The sequence below is a fragment of the Crinia signifera genome, chromosome 9 (genome assembly GCF_055691185.1).
Source record: "Crinia signifera chromosome 9, ASM5569118v1, whole genome shotgun sequence".
NCBI lineage: Eukaryota > Metazoa > Chordata > Amphibia > Anura > Myobatrachidae > Crinia > Crinia signifera.
Genome location: NC_139225.1, coordinates 154,688,072 through 154,713,834, shown reverse-complemented (window position 1 = coordinate 154,713,834; position 25,763 = coordinate 154,688,072). Strand labels below are relative to the sequence as shown.

At 45.4% G+C, this 25,763-nt stretch overlaps 1 protein-coding gene across 1 annotated transcript in view; it reads right to left on the bottom strand.

The window, feature by feature from the left end:
• The window catches only part of DIAPH2 (diaphanous related formin 2), a 490,290-nt gene that overhangs the window by 400,867 nt on the left and 63,660 nt on the right, over positions 1 to 25,763 (bottom strand). Inside the window, exons 4-5 of the mRNA XM_083160814.1 lie at positions 22,319 to 22,423; positions 16,834 to 16,854 (exon numbers count right to left, since the gene is read on the bottom strand). Coding sequence (XP_083016940.1) covers positions 16,834 to 16,854; positions 22,319 to 22,423 — 126 coding nt within the window. The remainder of the gene's footprint in view (positions 1 to 16,833; positions 16,855 to 22,318; positions 22,424 to 25,763) is intronic.

Genomic DNA, 25,763 nt, shown 5'->3' with positions numbered 1-25,763 from the left:
TTGCCAGAGATAAATGCTGTAAGAAACAGGCACTAGAGAACTTTTAATTATCGTTCCCCTCAATAATAATGTCCTCAGTATAAATGTAGAAGACGCTGATGTGACATTACATTAATCACCACTGTGGCTTCGGACAGGGATCTTGTAGGGTTGGACGCAGTTCAAAACCCGTGCAGTTCCTCTTCCCTGCCTTGGGTGTCGCGCTCTCTGCTGTGGTGCATCTAGCACAGTGTGGTCTGTATTTCAGCACTGATATACGGACCAGACCTGTCCGTCTGTTGGCGGTATTAGAATGTACAATCTGCTTCCACTAGGCAAATCCAGTAGTTTAATTCTGCCTCATACTGTACATGCAGTGGCCACTGGCCCGACTGTGGGGAATGGAGGTTTCGGGGCAACTACTGAAAATTAATTTGCGATTAACGTCTGGAACACGCCCATAAATCCTTTGTGTCATGTCTGTGTTTTTGCGGCCACCATGTTTTGTCGCACAAATAGCCTCTACCTACCTGTTACACTCTTTGTAGCCAAATCCGCACTGCACCCATAAATCACAGCACAAAAATATATTACAAAATGATCAGAACAAAAATAAAATGGTACGGATGGTGTAATGGTCAGCATTACTGTCTCACAGCGCTAAGGTCATGGGTTCTATCCCCACCATGTGTTATATATACGGGGCAGTACGGATGGTGTAATGGTTACATTACTGTCTCACAGCGCTGAGATCATGGGTTCTATCCCCACCATGTGTTATATATACCGGGCAGTACGGATGGTGTAATGGTTACTTTACTGCCTCACAACACTGAGGTCATGGGTTCTATCCCCACCATGTGTTATATATACGGGGCAGTACGAATGGTGGAATGGTTACATTACTGCCTCACAGCGCTGAGGTCATGGGTTCTATCTCCACCATGTGTTATATATACGGGGCAGTACAGATGGTGTAATGGTTACATTACTGCCTCACAGCGCTGAGGTCATGGGTTCTATCCCCACCATGTGTTATATATACTGGGCAGTACGGATGGTGTAATGGTTACATTACTGCCTCACAGCGCTGAGGTCATGGGTTCTATCCCCACCATGTGTTATATATACGGGGCAGCACGGACGGTGTAATGGTTAGCATTACTGCCTCACAGCGCTGAGGTCATAGGTTCTATCCCCACCATGTGTTATATATACGGGGCAGTACGGATGGTGTAATGGTTAGCATTACTGTCTCACAGCGCTGAGGTCATGGGTTCTATCCCCACCATGTGTTATATATACGGGGCAGTACAGATGGTGTAATGGTTACATTACTGCCTCACAGCGCTGAGGTCATGGGTTCTATCCCCACCATGTGTTATATATACTGGGCAGTATGGATGGTGTAATGGTTAGCATTACTGTGTCACAGCGCTGAGGTCATGGGTTCTATCCCCACCATGTGTTATATATACGGGGCAGTACGGATGGTGTAATGGTTACATTACTGCCTCACAGCGCTGAGGTCATGGGTTCTATCCCCACCATGTGTTATATATACGGGGCAGTACGGACGGTGGAATGGTTAGCATTACTGTGTCACAGCGCTGAGGTCATGGGTTCTATCCCCACCATGTGTTATATATACGGGGCAGTACGGACGGTGTACTGGTTAGTATTACTGCCTCACAGCACTGAGGTCATGGGTTCTATTCCTACCATGTGTTATATATACGGTGCAGTACGGACGGTGTAATGGTTAGCATTACTGCCTCACAGCACTGAGGTCATGGGTTCTATCCCCACCATGTGTTATATATACGGGGCAGTACGGACGGTGTAATGGTTACATTACTACGTCACAGCACTGAGGTCATAGGTTCTATCCCACCATGTGTTATATATACGGGGCAGTACGGATGGTGTAATGGTTAGCATTACTGCCTCACAGCGCTGAGGTCATGGGTTCAATTCCCACCCTGGCTCTAACTGTGCGGAGTTTGTATATTCTCCCTGTACTTGCGTGGGTTTCCTCCGGGTACTCCGGCTTCCTCCCACAATCCAAACATATTCTGGTAGGCTAATTGGCTCCCAACAAAATTAACCCTAGAATATCTGTGTGCATGTGGTAGGGAATATAGATTGTAAGCTCTACTGGGGCAGGGACTGATGTGAGTGTTCAAATATTCCCTGTACAGCGCTGCAGAATATGTGTGCCCTATATACGAAACCGTTAAATAATAAATAAAAATAAATAAATGTTTAGAAACAAATTCTGCATCTAATTTTGCAAATCATATGAACTTATTTGAACAGCGACTCCTTGTTCTGCAAGTCTGTAGATTTCATTACAGCTGGACACATAGGGGCATATGTAAAAGAGATAATGGAGGAGAGAGATAAAGTACAGATACGCTCCTGTCACTTTACAGGTTGTGACCCTGGAACATGTTGTATAAGTGGCCCGATATGGGCAGCACCAGCTGTATAACATGCTGTGTCGACATGCCAGCATAACGGGATGTCTGGACTGCAGAGATGGTATAACAGAATGAATGGGCCCACGAATGCAGCGTAATGAGTGCTGAGGGTTGTCGGTCATCTAGGGGGTGGGGCCATATGTCAAACAAGGACTGAGTATAGGCCAGCCCTCTGGGAGTTTTCCCTGTTCACCCTTTGGCCAATCCACCACTGCAGCTGCGGCGGAAGCAGGCTCAGGACCTGCGGGGGGTATGAGCGAGAGCATTAATCTCATAGAAGCTACAAATGTAATCGCCTACAGGAAAGGGGAACCTGGCAATTGGGGGAATTAGCATGTATGTGATTTACACAATAGGAATACATTTGGGATAATTGATTTACGTTGCATTTGGTCTTCAGGGTGAAATACTGTATTTTCCAGGAAAATGAAGAATAGACTCAGCAGGTTGTGTCGGGAAGGCGATGGATTGCTGGCTGGGGAGCGGAGACTTTCGCAGATACTGTAACTTACTTGCAGAACTTTACAGCGGCTCTATTGTGTACGCAGCGCTATGGATTATCGACGGAAAGACGTCCGTTTAGACCAGGGAGGGGGAAACTTTCGCCCTCTAGCTGTTGTTAAACTACACATCCCAGCATACCTGGCTACAGTTTTGCTACTTAGCCATGCTAAAACGGTTGCAAGGCATGCTGGGATGTGTAGTTCAACAACAACTGGAGGGGCAAAGGTTCTCCATTCCTGGTTTAGACTGACTTATTTCCAAAGGGTTTCTCTCCCCTTCAGCTGCATGAGAGGGATCTGTTCATGTACATCCCCTTGCATGCGATGGTACAGAGGGGATTCAGTGGCAGATGGTGGGGGGACATTTTGCTGGGTGGCGTTTTTTGCTGCTTAGCGAGCCAACATTAATTAGCAGTGTGCAAAATGAGCTGCTTGGGTCCTTCCAGAGGCCGGAGCCCGGGACAGCTGTACCCAAAGCGGGATGCAGTTAAGATCCCGGCGGTCGGGATCCCGGCGTTCAGAATCCCGACGCCGGAATCCCGACCGCCGAAATGCCGACACTTTCTCCCTCCTGGGGTGTCCACGACACCCCTGGAGGGAGAATAAATTAGTGTGCCGAGCGTAGCGAGGCACCGGGCCCGCTGCGTGGCGAGCGCAGCGAGCCCGCAAGGGGGGGCGATCCACGTCCCCCCCTTGTCGCCATTTCGGCTGTCGGGATTCCGGCGTCGGGATTCTGAACGCCGGGATCCCGACCGCCGGGATTCAATACTGAATCCACCCAAAGCACCCCCCTATCAGCAGCCCTGACTATGAGAATGATTGACACATGAAAAAGTTGACATGAGTTAAAAAAAATTTGGTACTCTTTACCTAGAAGGGCGCCCATCGCGGGCATCGCATGCACTAAAAATTGCATGCGATGCGACCGACGCGATGCCTGCGATTTCCCATAGGGAACAATGTTAAATGTCCCAATTGACCCGATTTTCCTGTTCAATGTCTCAATTGACCCGATTTTTCCATAGGAAACAATGTTAAATGGCCCACAGAGGCCAAATAGGCACCCTGAAGTGTGAAATGGCCCCCACAATAGAGAATAGAAAGTGTGGCGAGCGCAGCGCGCCCGAAGCGTGGCGAGCGGCCGCGGACACCTTCACTGGTATATGCGTCCCCTCGCGGGCTTCACAGCTGTCCGCGTGCGCTCGCCGCGCTTCGGGCGCGGTGGCTCGCTGCGCTCACCACACTTTCTATTCTCAACTCCACGCCGACGTGGATAGTGGGGGTAAGAAAAAGGACGCGTACCGCCGCCGCCCGCCACGCTTCGGGTTCACGTTGATCGTGGGGTGGCGTTAACAATTGTGGGGGCCATTTCACACTTCAGGGTGCCTATTTGGCCTCTGTGGCCCATTTAACATTGTTTCCTATGGAAAATCGGGTCAATTGAGACATTGAACAGGAAAATTGGGTCAATTGGGACATTTAACATTGTTCCCTATGGGAAATCACGGGCATCGCGTTGGTCGCATCGCATGCGATTTTTTGGTCGCATGCGATGCGACCGACGCGATTTCTTTTTACCAACGATGCCCACGATCAAAATCGTGGGTGCCCTTCTAGGTAAAGAGTACCAAAATTTTTTATAATTTTCAACTTTTTCAAAGTTGAACTTCTACATGAACGCCGATTGGGAATTGTAAATTGTGTGTCAAGGGAGGGTGCGCACTACCCTAATGGACATTGCAGGTCGACAGTAACACAAAAAACATGACAACCTTTCTTGCATCCATCTTTCTCACACCGCCATTTTGCTTGCGTCGACCTTTTGTCGATGTCGACTGTAGACCCTTCAATCCACAACCCCAAGGAGACACGAATGGTAGCTGGCATCACAAAATTGCAGTCCCTGAATGAGTGCTAAAAGTTACTGGCTGATATTGGGTTGATGGTAATGAGGCACGAGGCACAAGGTACTGATGGCTGGATTGTGAGGCACAGGAGTATCCGACTTGAAAGGCTGATAATAAAGAGCCACGAAGCACAGGAGTACAAACAACGGAAATGACATAAAATGGAGACAAAAAAGAACCACATACTGAAATGACTGGAGACAAGACAACCCAACTGCCACCCTGTGGGACACTGCTGGCCCCAGACATGATGCAGGACCGCCCCAAAAAAATAGGGCAGTCCCACGAAAATCAGAACAGGTGGGAGGGATGCTATATTCTCAATCCCGGGCCCAACTCTTTCTAATGACATCCAGTCCTGATAAGAAAGTACAGAGATCTAAGGAAGGTAATTCTACTCTTAAAATATGTAAATTGTCGTGGAGACACATCAGATATTTCAGCCTCATATCTCACATTTAAACCACCTAGTTACCCGTCTTCTGTGATCAGCAATATTCCTCGGAGCTGGCAGCTAATTCCAACACTCTGCATATTTATCCAACATTATCGGACATTTCAAATGCAAAATGATGCAGGCTTTGGCAGCCCACATCTTGTGCCCTATATTTCACCTTATTAATATTTGGAGAATCTAGCAGATAATGACAGCCCGCGACACAGACTACTAGCACAACGCACAGCGGTGGGATATCTGCTCTGTGAGAAATTCCAGCAAGGTTACACAAGGATTTGGCCGTGTTCTCTATTATTTTTTCAGAGCAATTAGATCCGGCGCTGGCCGAGACCAATTCACGTGGTCCTATATCCTACGCCGGCCACAGGTATCGGTCTTGTACTCTGAACCAATGTTTGGCTTTGTACGTCACGCCGACAGTGAGGCCAGCAGATCCCAAGGAATCATGGGCACCTGTAAGCCACGGAAGATCCTAGAAAAGTCTTCATGAGGACAACACATGAATGGCATTGCCAACAAGGACTTAATTCAGGGAATGCGTCATAATGTGGATCCAAGTAAGGTCAACAGTCAATTGGTCGACAGGCCAGAGGTCGACACAAAAAGGTTGACATGGCTAAGGTTGATAGAGTCAAAAAGGTGGACAAAACAATAGGTCAACATGGAAAAGTTTGACATGAAAAATGTTGACATGAGTTTTTCAAAAAAATGTTGGTGTCTATGTTGACTCACGTTGAACGTGGACACAATATAAGTGTACCGATTCGCTCACCATGCTCCGGGCACTTTGCCTTGCTACGATCGGCACACTATTATATTCTCTCTATGGCCACTTGGAGAGTTAAGTATGAAAAAAAAACAGTTTTTGAAAAAAAAAAACGTTTTTGAAAAAAGAAAAAAAAAAACGTTTTTGGAAGGAAAAAAAACAGTTTTTGGAAAAATATAAAGTTTTTGAAAAAAAAAAAACGTGAAAAATAGCCTATTTCATATCGACCTTTCCATTTAGACCTATTGTATGTGTCGACCGGTTGACCATGTCAATTTAAGGTATGTTGAACTTTTTAATGTGTTACCCTATGGCCCGTTGACCTATTGACCGTCGATCTATTTATTGTCAAACTGCCGACTGCATCCCCTCATTTCCATGCATAGATTATTTGCATTTATTAACATGGAACCAGGCAGAAGAACTGCGACACAGCCGTAGAGACCGCTACGAGATCTAGCATCATAAGATTCCAAGACCTTGAGTTAGAGTTAATTGTCCAGATAAACCCATGGGTAATTAGCTCAAGGCTATCGGAATGGATACTTTATACTGGGGTGTCTACGATGGGGGTTGGGCTATAGATATTAAACACAAGATATTATCGTATATGGCTCATCAACCACATTTAAGTCATGTTTGTTTTATTATGCATGACTCAATAGCTTCAATATCATCACACGATGGAGTCACCAGACTTAAAAGACCAGGCTGATTAGACTGCAGGTGCATATTGTTTACTTGGCTCTATAAATGGATCTGTATTTGCCCAAGCCCATGACTGTGTTATTGGCGCATCTCAGTGGATTTTTCAAAAATTCACTTGGCACTCAGGGTGTTAAGTTTATTAAGATGAACAATTGCCCAGTTATATTATTGTCAGCTTCGTACATCAGACATTGCTGATTGGAACAATAAGAACTGCCTAATTGTACAAGCCAGCACCTTGGTGGGATAATGAATATTTCCCGCGCCTATCTCGATCTGAGATTGCCACATCTTAAGTACAGAGTAATCCTTGCGAGCGCACTGTGATAGCCTTACGCTGTATTTGTTAATGTGTCTCGCTTCTGTACCCTCTCTCTGTATTATCAAGGTAACACGTTTGTCACTCCCCTGCTACAATAGGCTTGCGGTTCTATCTGCTGAGAATCATTCTGCAAGATTGCATCCTGCGCCACTGGTAATGTGACAGCTCACAGTTCTTCAGTCTTGGGTGCAGTTTTAAAAAGGAACAACGTGCTGCTACTTCTTTAATCCTATTCTCCATTTAGTAAGACGTTATTGCTACGGCATTAATATCCCTGAGGCATTCTGGGAGGAGAGTAAGCACACGTTACCATTTTTTTTGGTAACCTATCTACTTGTGAGCCCTGGGAGGGTGTTTCCTAAAGCGTCTCGCTTAAACCATCTTAAAAGAATCGGGCTCATAGACTCTGCTACTGCTGTTGGACTACAAGTCCCAGTATGCAATGCCAGCTTCTGTACATTTGGTTGAATTAGTATAAGACCTTGTATTGCTGTCTACGTATTACAACGGACACTCTTATCAGGGCCGGCGCCACCACTAGGCAAATCTAGGCATTTGCCTAGGGCGCCGGCCACTGGAGGGCGGCATTTTGTGCCGCCCGGTTACCTGTCCTACGGCGCTGTGTATTTAAATCTGGCGGCGGAGGCAGCGGGGGTCCCTGCAGTTCATTAGAAATCACGAGCGCTATCCGCCGGGCTATGCGGAAGCGCTTCTAGTGTGAAAACTCTGGCAGCACGGCGCACGCTGATCTCAGCCAATCAGCGTGCTGCCAGTGTTTTCACACTAGAAGCGCTTCCGCATAGACCGGCGGATAGCGCTCGTTATTTCTAATGGACTGCAGGGACCCCCGCTGCCTCCGCCGCCAGATTTAAATACACAGCGCCGCAGGACAGGTACCCCCCCCTCCCCCGGCACCGGGGCGCCCCCACCCCGACTCGCCTGGGGCGCTCCGGTGCCTTGCACCGGCCCTGACTCTTATAGGGAAGTTCTGTGTTAGTATTAGCCGGATGCTAGGGACCTAGATAAAGATGTTCACCATGACCTGGTAGGTGGGTCCACATATTTGATCAAACCTTAATTATACTCCATGTTAATTGTGGAGTATATTAACAATTGTTTTAAATTATCATGGTTTTAATGACCAGTATACTTAGTCCTTAACCCTTTGAGTGCCAAGTGAATTTGTCAAAATAAGTGTGAAAATTGCCACACAAACATTTGCTTTCATCACAATGACCTGCAATCTTATATAGGAAATACTGTATAATCTTTTTTTTTTTTTTTACTCAACATTTTTGTATTTGAACTTATATAACAAATGTCAGCAACGCTGGCATTTTTAGTGGATATTTTGTGCATCTCTCACAGAGATGATGTTGGCATTCACAGAGTGCACCTGCATTTTATCATTTCTGCATGGCACTAAAAGTCTCTGAATACTGGTGGTGCAGACAACACCCCCCCCCCCCCCCCCCCCCCAGCCCTATATTCGAAAAGTACAGCTGCAGTGATTAATCATTAGTCATACTACACCAATTTGCTGGCGGATATCTTCATTTCCCTGGTCAGGGCTGGTGACCGGCAGTGTGGACTGGATAGCAGCAGCGATATTAGAGTATTGGGCCATAAGATTTTTGGTGCCCGCCATGTCACAAGTAGATACTGTATGTTAGGAAAACTGAACCTATGCTTATTTTTTCTATATGGCAACAGAAGAGTTACTAATGACTTGCACATCATTTGGGGAATTTAAATAAAATATATTATTTATAATACAGATGTAGCTGCACTCATCGTTGCCGCACCAATCACCACGTGCGCAATCCCGTCGCCGCATGTGTGCATCTAACTCTCTCCCGCGCCTCACAGAAATGCCTGGAGTGGAAATATTGCAGCATGGCAATTCCACACCGCAGGTGCAAATTTGGCGCGACAAACAAGCAAGAGCGTCCGGATCGCCACAACGATGAACGCTGCTATATATATATATATATATATATATATTGAATATTGTTTCAATTGAGTCACTCTCACAGAGATTACACGACCCAGTGACCGCCATGGGAAGACCAGCCTGTTTTGTTGCCCGGCATACAGATTGAATGAAAGATAAATTGTGTATTTGAAGAAAGCAGAAACTCTATTACAACCACGGGACAAGGTAACGTGGGCAGACGTTGAGGGATGGAGGACGGACGGACATGTTGGAAGCGGCTCGGCCTGTGAATGAATGATCACGCGGGAAAGGTGCTGACGATCTAAGACGACTTCGGAGGCCGCTGAGGCGGAATAAAATTAGTACGCCATATGGCTCTGGCCAGATGTTCCTTCAGTGGTGTCACTGGCAGCTGATGAGTTGCCCTCTGAAGGGGTTAATCTGCGCTACAGAGAAATATCGGAGACGTGTGTAAGGGCTCAGCTAGTTTTCCATTTGTCAAAATAGATTACTAAAGGCAGAGGTTTCATGTACACCTGAATGCAGATTAACCAATTCCAGAGTGATACATTCAGACGCGCGGAACACGCAGTCGGGAACTTGGCGTTGACCTTCGCTAAAATGGGGCATTTCTGCATTATTTTATATACTAGCCTTGTTTGCAGATATGAAAAATGTAAATTTAAAAATAAAAATGCGTTATTGATCCGATGGATCTACACAAGAACTAGGAAATGTCAACATTGCTTCTTTCACTCTGATAATGCTAAACGTCACCCGTTCGATACGGGGCCATGTAACAGCGAGTTACTCAGCGGCAGGACGGCGCCCGCACCGTTCACTTGCAGAAAACAGATTTTTCTATTTATTGTTTGCTGCTTATTATTAACCTACTCGTGTATTGCCCAGGTGGATTTTACTTCTGGCGGTGCAGATTAATGAAAGGGTGAGGAGCAGTGGAGTCAAATCGGGGGTTTAAGCTGCTGACTGGGCTCATTATTGTATTGCTATATACATGATAAAGCAGTGTCAGTGGTTATAACAAACAGCAAAATCAAGTACGATGGTATAATAGCAGCTGTGGTACCAGTGCATACTGTATGATAAAGGCAGCAGTATCAGAGAACTACAGCATAACAGCAGCTGTGGTACAGGGCATACTATAAGATAAAGGCAGCAGTATCAGGGAACTACAGCATAACAGCAGCTGCGGTACCAGTGCAGACTGTATGATAAAGGCAGCAGTATCAGAGAACTACAGCATAACAGCAGCTGGGGTACCAGTGCATACAGTATGATAAAGGCAGCAGTATCAGGGAACTACAGCATAACAGCAGCTGTGGTACAGGGCATACTATATGATAAAGGCAGCAGTATCAGAGAACTACAGCATAACAGTAGCTGCGGTACCAGTGCAGACTGTATGATAAAGGCATCAGTATCAGGGAACTGCAGCATAACAGCAGCTGCGGTACCAGTGCATACTGTATGATACAGGCAGCAGTATCAGAGAACTACAGCATAACAGCAGCTGTGGTAACAGTGAATACTGTATGATAAAGGCAGCAGTATCAGTGAACTACAGCATAACAGCAGCTGTGGTACAGGGCATACTATATGATAAAGGCAGCAGTATCAGAGAACTACAGCATAACAGCAGCTGTGGTACCAGTGCATACTATATGATAAAGGCAGCAGTATCAGGGAACTACAGCATAACAGCAGCTGTGGTACAGGGCATACTATATGATAAAGGCAGCAGTATCAGGGAACTACAGCATAACAGCAGCTGTGGTACCAGTGCATACTGTATGATACAGGCAGCAGTATCAGAGAACTACAGCATAACAGCAGCTGTGGTAACAGTGAATACTGTATGATAAAGGCAGCAGTATCAGTGAACTACAGCATAACAGCAGCTGTGGTACAGGGCATACTATATGATAAAGGCAGCAGTATCAGAGAACTACAGCATAACAGCAGCTGTGGTACCAGTGCATACTATATGATAAAGGCAGCAGTATCAGGGAACTACAGCATAACAGCAGCTGTGGTACAGGGCATACTATATGATAAAGGCAGCAGTATCAGGGAACTACAGCATAACAGCAGCTGTGGTACCAGTGCATACTGTATGATAAAGGCAGCAGTATCAGAGAACTACAGTATAACAGCAGCTGTGGTAACAGTGCATACAGTATGATAAAGGCAGCAGTATCAGAGAACTACAGCATAACAGCAGCTGTGGTACAGGGCCTACTATATGATAAAGGCAGCAGTATCAGGGAACTACAGCATAACAGCAGCTGCGGTACCAGTGCATACTGTATGATAAAGGCAGCAGTATCAGAGAACTACAACATAGCAGCTGTGGTACCAGTGCATACTTTATGATAAAGGCAGCAGTATCAGAGAACTACAGCATAACCGCAGCTGCGGTACCAGTGCATACTGTATGATAAAGGCAGCAGTATCAGATAACTACAGCATAACAGCAGCTGTGGTACAGGGCATACTATATGATAAAGGCAGCAGTATCAGAGAACTACAGCATAACCGCAGCTGCGGTACCAGTGCATACTGTATGATAAAGGCAGCAGTATCAGGGAACTACAGTATAACAGCAGCTGCGGTACCAGTGAATACTGTATGATAAAGGCAGCGGTATCAGAGAACTCCAGTATAATAGCAGCTGTGGTACCAGTGCATACTGTATGATAAAGGCAGCAGTATCAGGGAACTACAGTATAACAGCAGCTGCGGTACCAGTGAATACTGTATGATAAAGGCAGCAGTATCAGAGAACTACAGCATAACAGCAGCTGGGGTACCAGTGCATACAGTATGATAAAGGCAGCAGTATCAGAGAACTCCAGTATAACAGCAGCTGTGGTACCAGTGCAGACTGTATGATAAAGGCAGCAGTATCAGAGAACTACAGAACAGCAGCTGCTGTGGTACCAGTGCATACTGTATGATAAAGGCATCAGTATCAGAGAACTACAGCATAACAGTAGCTGTGGTACCAGTGCATACTGTATGATAAAGGCAGCAGTATCAGGGAACTACAGCATAACAGCAGCTGTGGTACCAGTGCATGCTGTATTGTAAAGGCAGCAGTATCAGGGAACTACAGCATAACAGCAGCTGTGGTACCAGTGCATACTGTATGATACAGGCAGCAGTATCAGAGAACTACAGCATAACAGCAGCTGTGGTACCAGTGCATACAGTATGATACAGGCAGCAGTATCAGAGAACTACAGCATAACAGCAGCTGCGGTACCAGTGCATACTGTATGATAAAGGCAGCAGTATCAGAGAACTACAGCATAACAGCAGCTGTGGTACCAGTGCATACTGTATGATAAAGGCAGCAGTATCAGAGAACTACAGAACAGCAGCAGCTGTGGTACCAGTGCAGACTGTATGATAAAGGCAGCAGTATCAGAGAACTCCAGTATAACATCAGCTGTGGTACCAGTGCATACTGTATGATAAAGGCAGCAGTATCAGAGAACTACAGAACAGCAGCAGCTGTGGTACCAGTGCAGACTGTATGATAAAGGCAGCAGTTTCAGAGAATCATAGTAACCTACTGTAGCAGTATAAGGAGGAGGAGCTTAGAATTAATAATGGTAGTAGGTGCCAGGGGCAAATGCAGGATTTCTAGATAGGGGTTTCCAAATGCAGTCCACATTCAGCCACTCTGCGGAACATTGGAGCGAGCGTGGGAGTCTGGTGCAGTGGTAGAAGAACCAAATAACCACCGTGGACATTAATGCAAACATTGATCATCTAACAATTTATTAATATCTAACATTATAAATGGTCTATAGTATCAGCTGTATCAAACATTTAAAAAATAAATACGTGGTCAGGAAGAGGTTAAACATTCCAAAATAAATACATATAAATAATAGCACCAGTATTGCACTTTCTAAGCTCATGTTCTCCCATCTTATGGTAAGACTCCTGTCACTTCTTCCTGCTAGCTGCTTTCTGGTCCAGTGCACTGATTGAGGACTCAGATCCACACATACATAATAGAAGAACCAGTACATTCTCCCGCCTCATGGTAAGGCTCCTGTCTCTTCTTCCTGGCAGCTGCTCTCTGGTCCAGTGCATTGATTGAGGCTCAGATCCACACACACAGTAAATGTGCACAATATCTCCTAGTGTGTATGGGGCTTAAGCAGATTTTTTGGTACTTATGTAGTATCTGGGCTGCCGATTTTTTGATTGTATGCCTTAAGTTAAGGCATACAATCAGATGCGATGCGATGCGATATCGCATCGCATCGCATCGCATGCGACCATCGGATGCGATGACCTGATTTTTCCATAGGAATCAATGTTAAAATGGACTGAGTCCATTTTAACATGGAATTCAATGGGAAAAAGGGGTCCTTTTCATACCCCTACTATCCAAGTGGGCATGGAGTTGGATATAAACCTGTGGCGAGCGCAGCGAGCCACCGAGCCCGAAGTGTGGCGAGCGAAGCGAGCCCCGCGAGGGGACGGTATTCTGTGTCCCCTCGCGGGGCTCGCTACGCTCGCCACGCTTCGGGCTCGGTGGCTCGCTACGCTCGCCACAGGTTTATATCCAACTCCATGCCCACTTGGATAGTAGGGGTATGAAAAGGACCCCTTTTTCCCATTGAATTCCATGTTAAAATGGACTCAGTCCATTTTAACATTGATTCCTATGGAAAAATCGGGTCATCGCATCGCATCGCATCCGATGGTCGCATGCGATGCGATGCGATGTACCCGATTTAGAAATCGGCAGCCCAGATACTACATAAGTACCGATTTTTTTTGTAAAGACTTTTTTTTTTTTTTTTTTTTATCCCATATAACAATGATTAATGTAATCTCTAGAGGACAATCTGATGGCTTTACAAATGACACCTTTTAGGAGACGGAAAGATCGCCCTATTCATTCCTTAAATACCCGTTTGGGAGATCTGCTGCCTAAGCAGAGAATCTGCATTTCTATGGAATCTAATCAGATAATAGATGGTCAGCAATTCCGGCACATTAAAGCCATTTCTTCCTGCATCATACACATATAATTAACTCACCAATACTTTTACTTTGAAGACTCAGAATTAAGGTTTTTTTTTTTTTTTTATTCTCCCCTTTCTTTTGTTATGTAACCATCTGCCCGCTTCACGAGCGTTATCATCGTAGCAAATTTAACGTTTTATATTTAGTATTCATACAATGCCACGAACAGAACTCTAAATATGTAAATGATAGCAGAGCGTGAAAATAATATATCAAACAAAAAAAAAACAGAGTGAAATCAATTTATGGTCATAGGCAAGTGTTTGTCTCCCCCTGCTGGCGGGAGGAGGTATCGCGCAGGCCATGCATGCAGCTCAATACAGATGGATTGAAGTGGCTTTTTTTTTTCTTCATTAAATTGGCTTTGCTGTAAGAAATGTTTGTTTTTAGGCTTTGGTTGGCCCGGATTGACGGCTCTAAAGTGCCATTAGCCTCAGATTATGGGGCTCTTCTGTTAATTGTATTTACCAAAAAACGATGGCGGCCATATTTAAACTATTATATTCTTAAAATTGAAACCATGTGAGATGACGGCGCAAATTTACAAGATTGTATTTACGCTCTCTTGGGAGGAAGAGGATGTCTGTCCCAAAAATACTGAGTCGCCGGGTGTCCTGATTAGTGATACCGCAATGTGGCTCTTCCAGTAAAGCGGGACCGCAATTGCAAATGGCTATCTATTTGCAGAGAGCCAACGTAAGCCACGGAGCAGTACAATAGGGAAATATGTTCTACTGAAGGTTTAATGACAGGTTGCTGGGGGAATGGATTGTATTGATCCGTCAGTCTGGCTGCAGCGCTCAGTGTCATGCTATTAAATTACCTGCCCACACATTCTAGTGCTTAGTCAGTCATCTGTTGCCTGCAATTCCTCTGTACTTACAGCGGGGAATAGAAATGCTTTGGCACCAATGGAGGAAATACAGTAACTCGTCTTTTGTATAAAAAACAACAACAAAACAAGGTCTAGAAAACAAACACGTTGTAACCAATAATGCAATAAAATATTAACTAATAAAAAAAATAGCAAGTTTTAGCGAGAAAACATCCCAGGTGTGAATAAGAATTGATCTGAAGATGTATTGTATTGTATCGTCAATAATAATCAGCATAAACAGTTATATAAATCGGTGGGTTCTGACTGGTTGGGGGTATTCTATGTGTGTTGATATTTCCGAAGGTTGGAAATATCGGCACGCATCTATTCAATCCGGCCTATTCCGACTGTATTGAAGCCTTTCGGATTCGGCTTTCTAAAAAGTCGAATCTGCGCGGTCAAAAACGGCTGCTGGATTGTCGAATCCGCAGCCTTTTTCGATCAAATAGACGTGGGTTCGATAATAAGTGTTGGAATGTTTCCGCCAGTCAGAACTTTGAATACCGATGGTCCGATTGGCATCAGATTGTCTGTGGTTCCAACTGTCAGGAATGTGCAGACAGTCGGAATCAAACACTGAATACCCCGCAAAGAGTTAATTGGGAGACCTTTCAGGGGAAGAAAAATGCACCACATGCTGTAGTATTATTATTATTATTATTATTATTATTACATACCTCCCAACAGCCCCGATTTTAGCGGGACAGTCCAGATTATCAGGACCTGTCCCGCTGTCCCTCCCGCGGCCGGCAGTGTCACGCGGTGAGGGGGGGGCTGTTGGGAGTCCCCCCTGTCGGACTGCCACTGGCCTGAGCCCACTTCTTTAGGTCCGTAAAGCTGCGATCAGCCATTAACACTGGTAGATTACTGGGCATTAAAAGGGGCAAGTGAAATAGAGCGTGGGCAACTTCTGTGGTTGCATATTGCTATGCCAGGTATTGGATCAGTGAAACATACCTCCCAATAGTTCAAACCCCAAAGGGGGCGTGGTCTATACAGAGGCATGGCCTCATGGAGATGCCATAGTCACAAGCCACACCCCCTTTTCTGTGGGGGCATGGTCAGTGCTTTGTGAGTTTCTGGCCATGCCCTCCATCTTTCTGTCTAAGTGAATCCCCACTACCCAATGCGGGACACTGTCGGACCGGGGCAGGAAACGGGACAGTTGGGAGGTATGCAGTGGAGGCATCACAAAACAAGGTATATCATCATCAGAAACCATATTGAATACATAGATAATTTTCAAGTCAATAACTGAAAGGTCTGGAAGAGACACAAGCTCCAAATACTGCCCCTTATTATATCGTTCAACTACTTAATATCCGATGCTTGCCTAAGTGCATGAGCAAATACACAACTGCAATGCGATTATTGCGCACTAAACATCTATCTATAGTCCTGTATACCGCCATAGCAGTTCCATCAGACCCCAACAGGACGCACGTGCATCATGTGTAACCCATAGCAACCGACAAGGCCATTTGCTAAAGTCCCAGAACGCCGTGCCACAGTTTTAGCACTTCCTAATAGCAAAACTGTGGCAAAGCATGCTGGGACTTGTAGTTTCCCCACAGGTTGCCTACGCCTGGCTTAGATACTGTAGTAATAGAGGGTCCAGCTCTTCAGCGGAACATGGCAATGATGTACGTTGGATGGAGGACGAAGCAGATAGTAAGACTTTGCAAGTCAGTTAAAATTCCAAATATAATTTTTAACGGGTTCTTTTAAAACAGGTTATGGAAGACCGAGGCAAGAGAGCAGCTGCATGAACTATACGGTGCATATAGGTAAAACATAAGAGAAGTATGGTGCCAGTACTCACCACAGCTTTGCTCCCCGTTATCTGCATGCAAGGATCAGCGCAGAGGGATTAGAATGTGAAAAAAAACAGACACAGCACAATTAGTAGTAGATTCAAGCAGGTGCACGATATCACTACGTTAATAAGTACTGTTATATCACACATGAACTTATACAGATCCGCAAGACAGACAAGTAAACAAAACCCCATGCTGTATTCCCAGGGGCGGATTGGCCATAGGGCTCCTAGTCGGCTCAAAAATGCCTACACAGCCAGTTATACCCCTGTTGCTGCCCATGTCGGCTAACTTCTACATAATGGGGGTTATTCTGATCCACCAGGAAAGGCACAATCACTCTCTAATGGACAAAACCATGTGTACTGCAGGTGGGGCAGATGTAACATGTGCAGAGAGAGTTAGATTTGAGTGGGGGGGTGTACTTCAAACGGATATCTATATTGCAGTGAAAATATAAATCAGAATAACCCCCAATGTTCCAGGGCCACTTTCATTTCGCCATCCGCCCCTGTGCATTTTACACGCAAACAAAACATAAAACATGCATTAGTGGATCAATACATATTAAAAAGTAGCAACAACTATGGTTTGTCCATTATTCACAGGCCAGCATTTCCTTCTGCTCACACAATGAACACTTATGAACTACTACATTTTGCGGACACATGCACTACAGACTCTGCGGAGGAAAAGGTGATAACATATTAGCTGTATCCCACATGCTATATAAAAGAAAAGAAAAAATATATATATATACAAGTTTAATAAATGTTACAGGAAAGTTATCCATATTTATTAGTTTCTAAAAATAAAAAAATAATGATTCATTTTAATTTTAACATTACTAAATTTGTCACACATATTGGTGCCAGAAGTGGGATTTTGGTCATATTTCCTCCTCCAGCTTTATACCTGCAAGTAGTAGACTAAATACAGCAAACTTAAGGATAACAGTGCTGTAACCCATAGGAACAAATTAGATGCTCCCTCTGAAGTAAGTAGAGTAAGTTGAGCTTTGAAAGCTCATTTCCGATTGGATGTTGCAAATAATTGGGCCAGCGTCGCCTTATTAGTTATTGTGGGATGCAGTCAAAATCCCGACGGTCAAAATACCGACATTTAATATCCCGACAAGGTCAAAATACAGACATATAGGATGTAGACAGGTGAAAAAATCAACATGACTTTTGGTCGACAGGTCGACATGGGTTTTTTCACAGTTTTTTGACCCAACATGTGTCGACAGGCGGTATTTCATGCCCTACCATCCACTAGGGCGTGGTGGGAGAATAAAATAGTGTGCCGAGCTCAGCGAGGCACCGTGCCCGAAGCATTGCGACCGAAGCGAGTGATGCGAGGGGCTGCGGTTGACTTTCAACTGTGTCCATGGCGACATTCAGGTAAAAACAGCGTGAAAAAAACCCATGTTGATCTCGCGACCTGGCGACCAAAAGTCATGTTGACTTTTTCACCTGTCGACATTCTATATGTCGGTATTTTGACCATGTCGGGATTTTAAATGTCGGTATTTTGAACATGTCGGGATTTTGACCATCGGGATTTCATCCCGAATCCGTTATTGTTACTAAAAAACACAAGATGGAGCTTTAAAATCTATCTATACACAAGTATTGCAGAAATAAAAAACCACAGGATTGCAGCAAAATCCCTTTATTTATGGGAAGACAGACCTATTAAAACTGAGGGGCCGGGGGACACAGCGCCACCAACACATCGGCAGCGTATGAAAGCTGGTTTGATCATGAGAACGTTTGCTTGGGGCTAATACTTTAAAGAAATGGGCACCATGCTGCTCTCCAGATGTTATGGACAGGTTTCTCTGTGCGACCTGCTGGGATGTGTAGTTCTACAATAGCATGGGGGGCCACGGGTTACGCAGGAGGCATCACCACAGAAATAGGAAATCAGATAGTTAAGGATGCTGTTCTTGGGGTGCGCACAGCAGCTGTCAGATCTCTTTATGTGGGTCTGTCTCAGGAACTAGTCTCACGCTGTAACCATCTGCAAAATGTTATATACAGTGCAATAACAACTGACGATGTATCTCTGCAAGAGAACCGGCAATATCAGGCTCCTCTGCCTCTCATTGGCTCATGTCAAGTATTAACAAAACAGGTTGCGTCCCTGAGACATTAGCGTTAGTTAACACTGCGGAATTGATAACTGCGTCCTCGGAGGAGAAATGCGCGGCTTCACCGAGATCTAGACGAGTTTACTATTATAATGCCTATTATATAATCCTATAATAAATATTTTTATTTTCATTTTGCAATTTCTCTCCTGATTGGTCCAAACTGTTTCAAGAAGATGCTGGTGAATTTCTGTTTCTCACTTTCTAACTAGATTTACAGATACAGCAGACTTTATTGCAGTCCTTTATCCACTGGGCTTAATTATCATGTGGTGTTATTGAACTCCCAAAATAATAAAATTAAAGAAAGAGATCTGATCTATGCTGCAATGAGACATAAAACCGGTCAGAGCCTGGACGACTTGGCACACTTTGGGTCATAAAGGCTGTGAAACGCATCGGGTTTGACAGGTTTAGATCTTAAAAAATGCTTTAGTGGTCATCGAATCTCTGCTGGGTACCACAAAAAAATTCGCACCAGCGTGTAATCTAAATGGTAGTCGCAGGTGCACTCTGCGATTGTTGAGATGTAGCATACACAACATGGCTACATCGCAGTTGTGGTTGCCCATTTGGACTTAGGGAGCCGGGCTAACGTCTATTTTAATTTTCAAGGAGTCAGGGGTGCGACCAAGGCATTCTATTTTCAGATCAGATAAAAGATTCCCAGTTAATGGTTAAATCAAATTTAAGTAAATAATTTCAGTAAAGAGAAACTTATTGAATAGACTTCTATGAGAATCTTAACACCAAATGCATTGGAACTGTTGGTGCACGGGCAGCCAGAGGAACACGCGTGACAGATACATGTGGAAGCAGACTCAAAAGGTGTTCAATAGGTGGAACCTCCAATTATCTGCACCTATTCGTTAGGTAGCCTTATGACTCGTACAAGCCTTTGTCTTCTCCTGCACGGCGCTGCCAACTCATAGAATCGCTAGTGTTTTGCCTGTAGGTGACGGCATGGAAACATAAACCACTATGCATCGCGCACAATGAGATTCGCTGGCAGTACGGAAAACTCTACATCCAGCTACTAAAGAGCGAGATTAAGGATGAATCGCAATCTCTAAAGATACCTGTTGCGTTACTGATCGCTCTGTCCACCGATATTCTACTTATTAGAAAAAACTTATAGGGGAAGATGTATCGAGACAATTACAGAGATCGAGAGGTCGAGAGAGGGAGAAAAAGTTGGGTACCGGATGACTGCATGACAGGGGGGATCCCGACAGTCAGAATCCCGACTGCCGATGCTCCGACAGGGGGGATCCCAACTGACACGGGCTATGCTTCCTTGTGGGGGTCTACCTAGCCCGCAGCTTGGCGAGCGCATCGAGCCCGCAAGGGGCTTCTTTGTGCTCGCCCCCCTGTAGGAGCACCGGCAGTCGGGATTCAGACGTTGGGATACAGACCATCAGGATCCCCCCTGTCGGACCGCCATACCACACCCGGAGAAGTTACCCGTAGCAACCAATCAACTTCTGTCATTTAACAGCAAACTTTCCCAAGATTTGAGAAGTCCCCTTCATATTTTGCCTGCGGGCAGATGCGTCCTCATACATCCAGCCGCAACACGCAATGCAATGCTAGAGAACCATCGCCAGTGAGCCACCAGGTCCATGGACGTTAGGGGTCTTTTTCCCCTAAAAAGGTTTGTTAATTGCAACACAATCAAACTAGGACACACAAAGAGACTCTGCTAATTATAGTGAAATAAGACACGTGCGTTGGGTCTGTATACGAAGCGGAACAGAACTTGCGCTGCGGCTACATTGTAGCACTTTGTATACAGATTCAGAGACTCAGTTGCACCCAGATATACAAGTGTCATATTGCAGTGCTCAGCACAGTCTCATTGTGCTTCCTAGTTGCATTGCATTGTGATAAAGATGCATTTCCATTAAAAAATAAAAAAGACGCACAACCCAAGAAGATTCTCAACTGGCCAAACGTTCCAACAGAGGATGTCTGGTGTGACTGGAAGATGAGTGATAGGTTGCTGCTCAAGCTAAAAGACCCTTGAATGTTTACTACCCGTACTTGGCATACATTTACACGCATACACAAGTTGATTTTTGTCACCATTTGCCGTAACTGTATTATTGTGTGATAATTTGCACAAAAGTTTCTGCTTGAGCCAGTGTGTGTGTGAGTGTGTGTACAAATGTATGTCGTACACACACACACACACACACACACACGGTGGCTCAACGAGAGACCTGACAGCTCTCAGTTGCCTGGAGACGGAAGCATTACTCACGGACTGTAATTCCTACGTATACCTCCAATTTCCAGCTTCAAACGTGAAGAATTGTGTGAAGATGAGAGGTGGGCATTTCTCATCAGCCATAATAGTTACTGTCAGATTAGAAAGCCAAAAGCAGCTTAATGTAGTTTACATAGAATTATGTGGTGGTGCGCTCATTTCCAAGAGGCTGGCAGCCTGGTATGTGGAGAGGGGGCTTTAAATACTGCATAGGATGACACGAGGCATTGCTCCAGTCATTCTGATTTACCAAGGAACCACCGGCATTTAGGTTGTTCGCTTTGATAAACTGAAAGGTATGTCGTCAGCGAAATCCCGTGGATTGGCAACGAGCTAGGGTTTACGAGTCTTGTTGGTCTCAAGCAGGGCTGGATTGAGGGGTAGATTTATTAAGCTCGGTGAAGTGATAAACTGTCTGTTTTTTATCACCGGCCAATCAGCTCCTACCTGTCATTTTTCAAAATAAGCCTGTAACTTCAAAGGTAGGAGCTGATTGGCCGGTGATAAAAACCAGACAGTTTATCACTTCACCGAGCTTAATAAATCTGCCCCTCAGGGAGGGGCAGCAGGTGCGATCACTGTCTCGCGGGATAGTCAAATCATGACTGTGAACCGCCAATGTTTGCTGCTTCAGTGCACTGGCACACACCTACGGATCGGACCAACAAAGCACCTGGGATGTGCAGCTGATGGGTCCAAGCCGACAGATTGAACCTGCAGCAGGTTCAATCTGTCGGGTCAGACCTGATGCGCGTGATACCAATAGTTCATAGTGGAAGGTTTGATAGAGGACCCTGTGGTGCCTGAGAGATCATAGACATGGGTAAGAGGTCAATTCAGATACAGTATCGCAAAGCAATGATAACACCATGATTGCACGAATAGGACCTTTCTAGATGAACAAGCAACCTAAGAACTCACAACGAGCTAGTGACAACATTGAGGCATGAGGCACCATGTACCTCATGCCTGAGGGATCCTATCATTCCAGAATGAATTGGCGGCTCTGCCCACAGGATGTTTCTGTGGGAGGTACAGCAAGTCCCCATCAGAAGATACAACTTACCGACTTAGCGGTGGCGGATATGTACTGTACTACCATCTCGTGTTTCCTGGACAGGTCTTTCTGCCGTAAGGGCGCCTTCCGGTCCTCATTCAGATTCATGTCTTCCTGTAAATAAAAATAAACAAGGTAAAAATAAAGAATGAACGGAACAAAAATAAGAGAGACTGCATTAATACGTTGTGGATTCTCCTAGGAGGGAGCAAACTTATAAATTGTTTCCGTTATACCCAGATGGTAGCGGATGATAGATATAGATAGTCTAGGTCAATAGTTCATAGGTCAACACGAAAAGGTCATCATAGGGGTCGATATGGACAGGGAATAGCTTAAAGCTCACTCTGTTTTGTTTCTGTCTATAGAGCACTGTACCGGTTCCGTGCGAACATCTGGTCTACAATGATGAGATCCAACATCAACAAAACAGTCTGGGTGGGGCTTAGATGGCAGTGGGTGGTGCTTAGGCAACAAGTACAGTATGGTACAAATGTGTGGTGAATGGGATATGGTTTGGATGGATTGTGGGTGTGGTTTGGATGGATTGTGGGTGTGGTTGGGATCGATTGTTGGCATGGTTTAGAGCAGGCATGTCCAACGTTGGCCCTCCAGATGTTGTGAAACTACACATCCCAGCATGCATTGCCACAGTTTTGCTATTAGAGAATGCTAAAATTATTGCAAAGCATGCTGCGATGTGTAGTTTCAAAACATCTAGAGGGCCAACGTTGGACATGCCTGGTTTAGAGGGATTAATGCTGGACCTCATTTGGGGCTTGATTACAGAGGTGTACACTTGCATCTGCACCTTTTACTGCAGCCTATGATAGGGATGGCCTTCGTTGATGGCATTAAAGCGACAGGGCATCAGTAGTGTTCTACTATGCAATGGATTACCATCAATGTTTTTAGATAACAATGGTCATCCATTTTCTATGACTTGATTGGCCTGTGGACCAATCAAAACATGGGGGAAGGGCTTCACAGGGGTTGGGGGAGGGGCTATGCTCTTGGGAAGTGGGGGGAATAAAACAATACTATTTGTTTAAGTTTGACATTGATGGTGGGAAACCATCTGGTTCTCCCCATCGATGGCAAAACTATTTACTTCGGCCATAAACCATTGAGGACGCCCATCCCTAGTCAATGATCTTCATACGGAGACATTGACAAGCTGCATCGTGTATCTGCCGCTGAGTGTATTACGTTGCACCAACAAAAGCAACATAGGTTCCTCCATCAGAGACAGCAATATGGAGGCGCAGAATCTACATGTGGATATGGCTGCCAGGGTCAGTGCATTTTCAGTAGTAGTGGTTGACCTCAACATGCCAGCATCTGGCTAGCACCTACCCCCCAGTTACCACCCAGAAACACCCATCAAACATGGCTTAGCTTTAAATTCCTTGCTGCGTCTTTGTGTGCACCAATTAGAACGCATGTGGACAAATACACAGAGCGTACTTGCGCAAACCGTGTGATCAGGCACTTGGGTCACTATTCGTGATTAAATATGATGAAGTATAAACACTACCGGTTACATGTAGTGCACCTTTAGTTATGGATACAGGGACCAAATCAGGGACTTCCAAGTACCTGAAAAATCCCCACATGTACCCTAATATCTGTTCTATAGCACGGTACAGAGGCGGCCGCTGAGCACAATCAGTAGGATGCGGATGAGCAGGGGTCGGTGACATTGGGCTATGAATAATACTCTGTACATGACCTACATGAAACAGACACAAAGCAATAATACCGGATCTGTGACTAGCCGGGTGTGAAATGTTTAAAAGGGAGGAAAATGTTTTATAATTTGCTTTAATTTTATCTAATATCTTCCATCTATTTACACTTATAGCTCTCATTAGCAACAGATATATTTAGCGATGCTTTTGTTCCCTCTTAATAGGAAATGACTCAGCCCATTCAGGCTAAGTGTGTGACTGTTAAAACAAAGATCGCGCATTTCTGGATCATAAAATCGCTGTGGAAATTACAGCCCCAACATAATCACATAATGACCACTTCCAATGCTGAATGCATTAAACCGGATGGCGACCTTTTCCAGAGAGAAGCGTGCAGGAGGATACGTTCCCTACAGTAAGGGGGTGACAGCATGGCCAGAGGCTACGTATTGGCTGCACTACACTGTATAGGTGCTGTCCCTGCAGTAAGGGGGTGAGAGCATGGACAGAGCCGCAGGCTATGTACCGACTGCACTACACTGTATAGGTGCTGTCCCTGCAGTAAGGGGGTGAGAGCACGGACAAAGGCTACGTACTGACTGCACTACATTGTATAGGTGCTATCCCTACAGTAAGGGGGTGAGAGCATGGACAGAGGCTACGTACTGACTGCACTACACTGTATAGGTGCTGTTCCTTGCACTAAGGGGGTGAGAGCATGGACAGAGGCGAAGGCTATGTACTGACTGCACTACACTGTATAGGTGCTGTCCCTGCAGTAAGGGGGTGAGAGCATGGACAGAGGCTATGTACTGACTGCACTACACTGTATAGGTACTGTCCCTACAGTAAGGGGGTGACAGCATGGACAGAGGCGCAGGCTATGTACTGACTGCACTACACTGTATAGGTGCTGTCCCTGCAGTAAGGGGGTGTGAGCATGGACAGAGGCTATGTACTGACTGTATTACACTGTATAGGTGCTGTCCCTGCAGTAAGGGGGTGAGAGCATGGACAGAGGCTACGTACTGACTGCACTACACTGTATAGGTACTGTCCCTACAGTAAGGGGGTGACAGCATGGACAGAGGCGCAGGCTATGTACTGACTGCACTACACTGTATAGGTGCTGTCCCTGCAGTAAGGGGGTGTGAGCATGGACAGAGGCTATGTACTAACTGTATTACACTGTATAGGTGCTGTCCCTGCAGTAAGGGGGTGAGAGCATGGACAGAGGCTACGTACTGACTGCACTACACTGTATAGGTACTGTCCCTACAGTAAGGGGGTGACAGCATGGACAGAGGAGCAGGCTATGTACTGACTGCACTACACTGTATAGGTGCTGTCCCTGCAGTAAGGGGGTGTGAGCATGGACAGAGGCTACGTACTGACTGCACTACACTTTATTGGTGCTATCCCTACAGTAAGGGGGTAGGAGCATGGACAGAGGTGCAGGCTATGTACTGACTGCACTACACTGTATAGGTGCTGTCCCTACAGTAAGGGGGTGACAGCATGGACAGAGGCGCAGGCTATGTACTGACTGCACTACACTGTATAGGTGCTGTCCCTACAATAAGGGGATGAGAGCATGGACAGAGGCTACGTACTGACTGCACTACATTGTATAGGTGCGGTCCCTGCAGTAAGGTGGTGAGAGCATGGACAGAGGCACAGGCTACATAGTGACTGCACTACACTGTATAGGTGCTGTCCCTGCAGTAAGGGGGTGAGAGCATGGACAGATTCTACGTACTGAC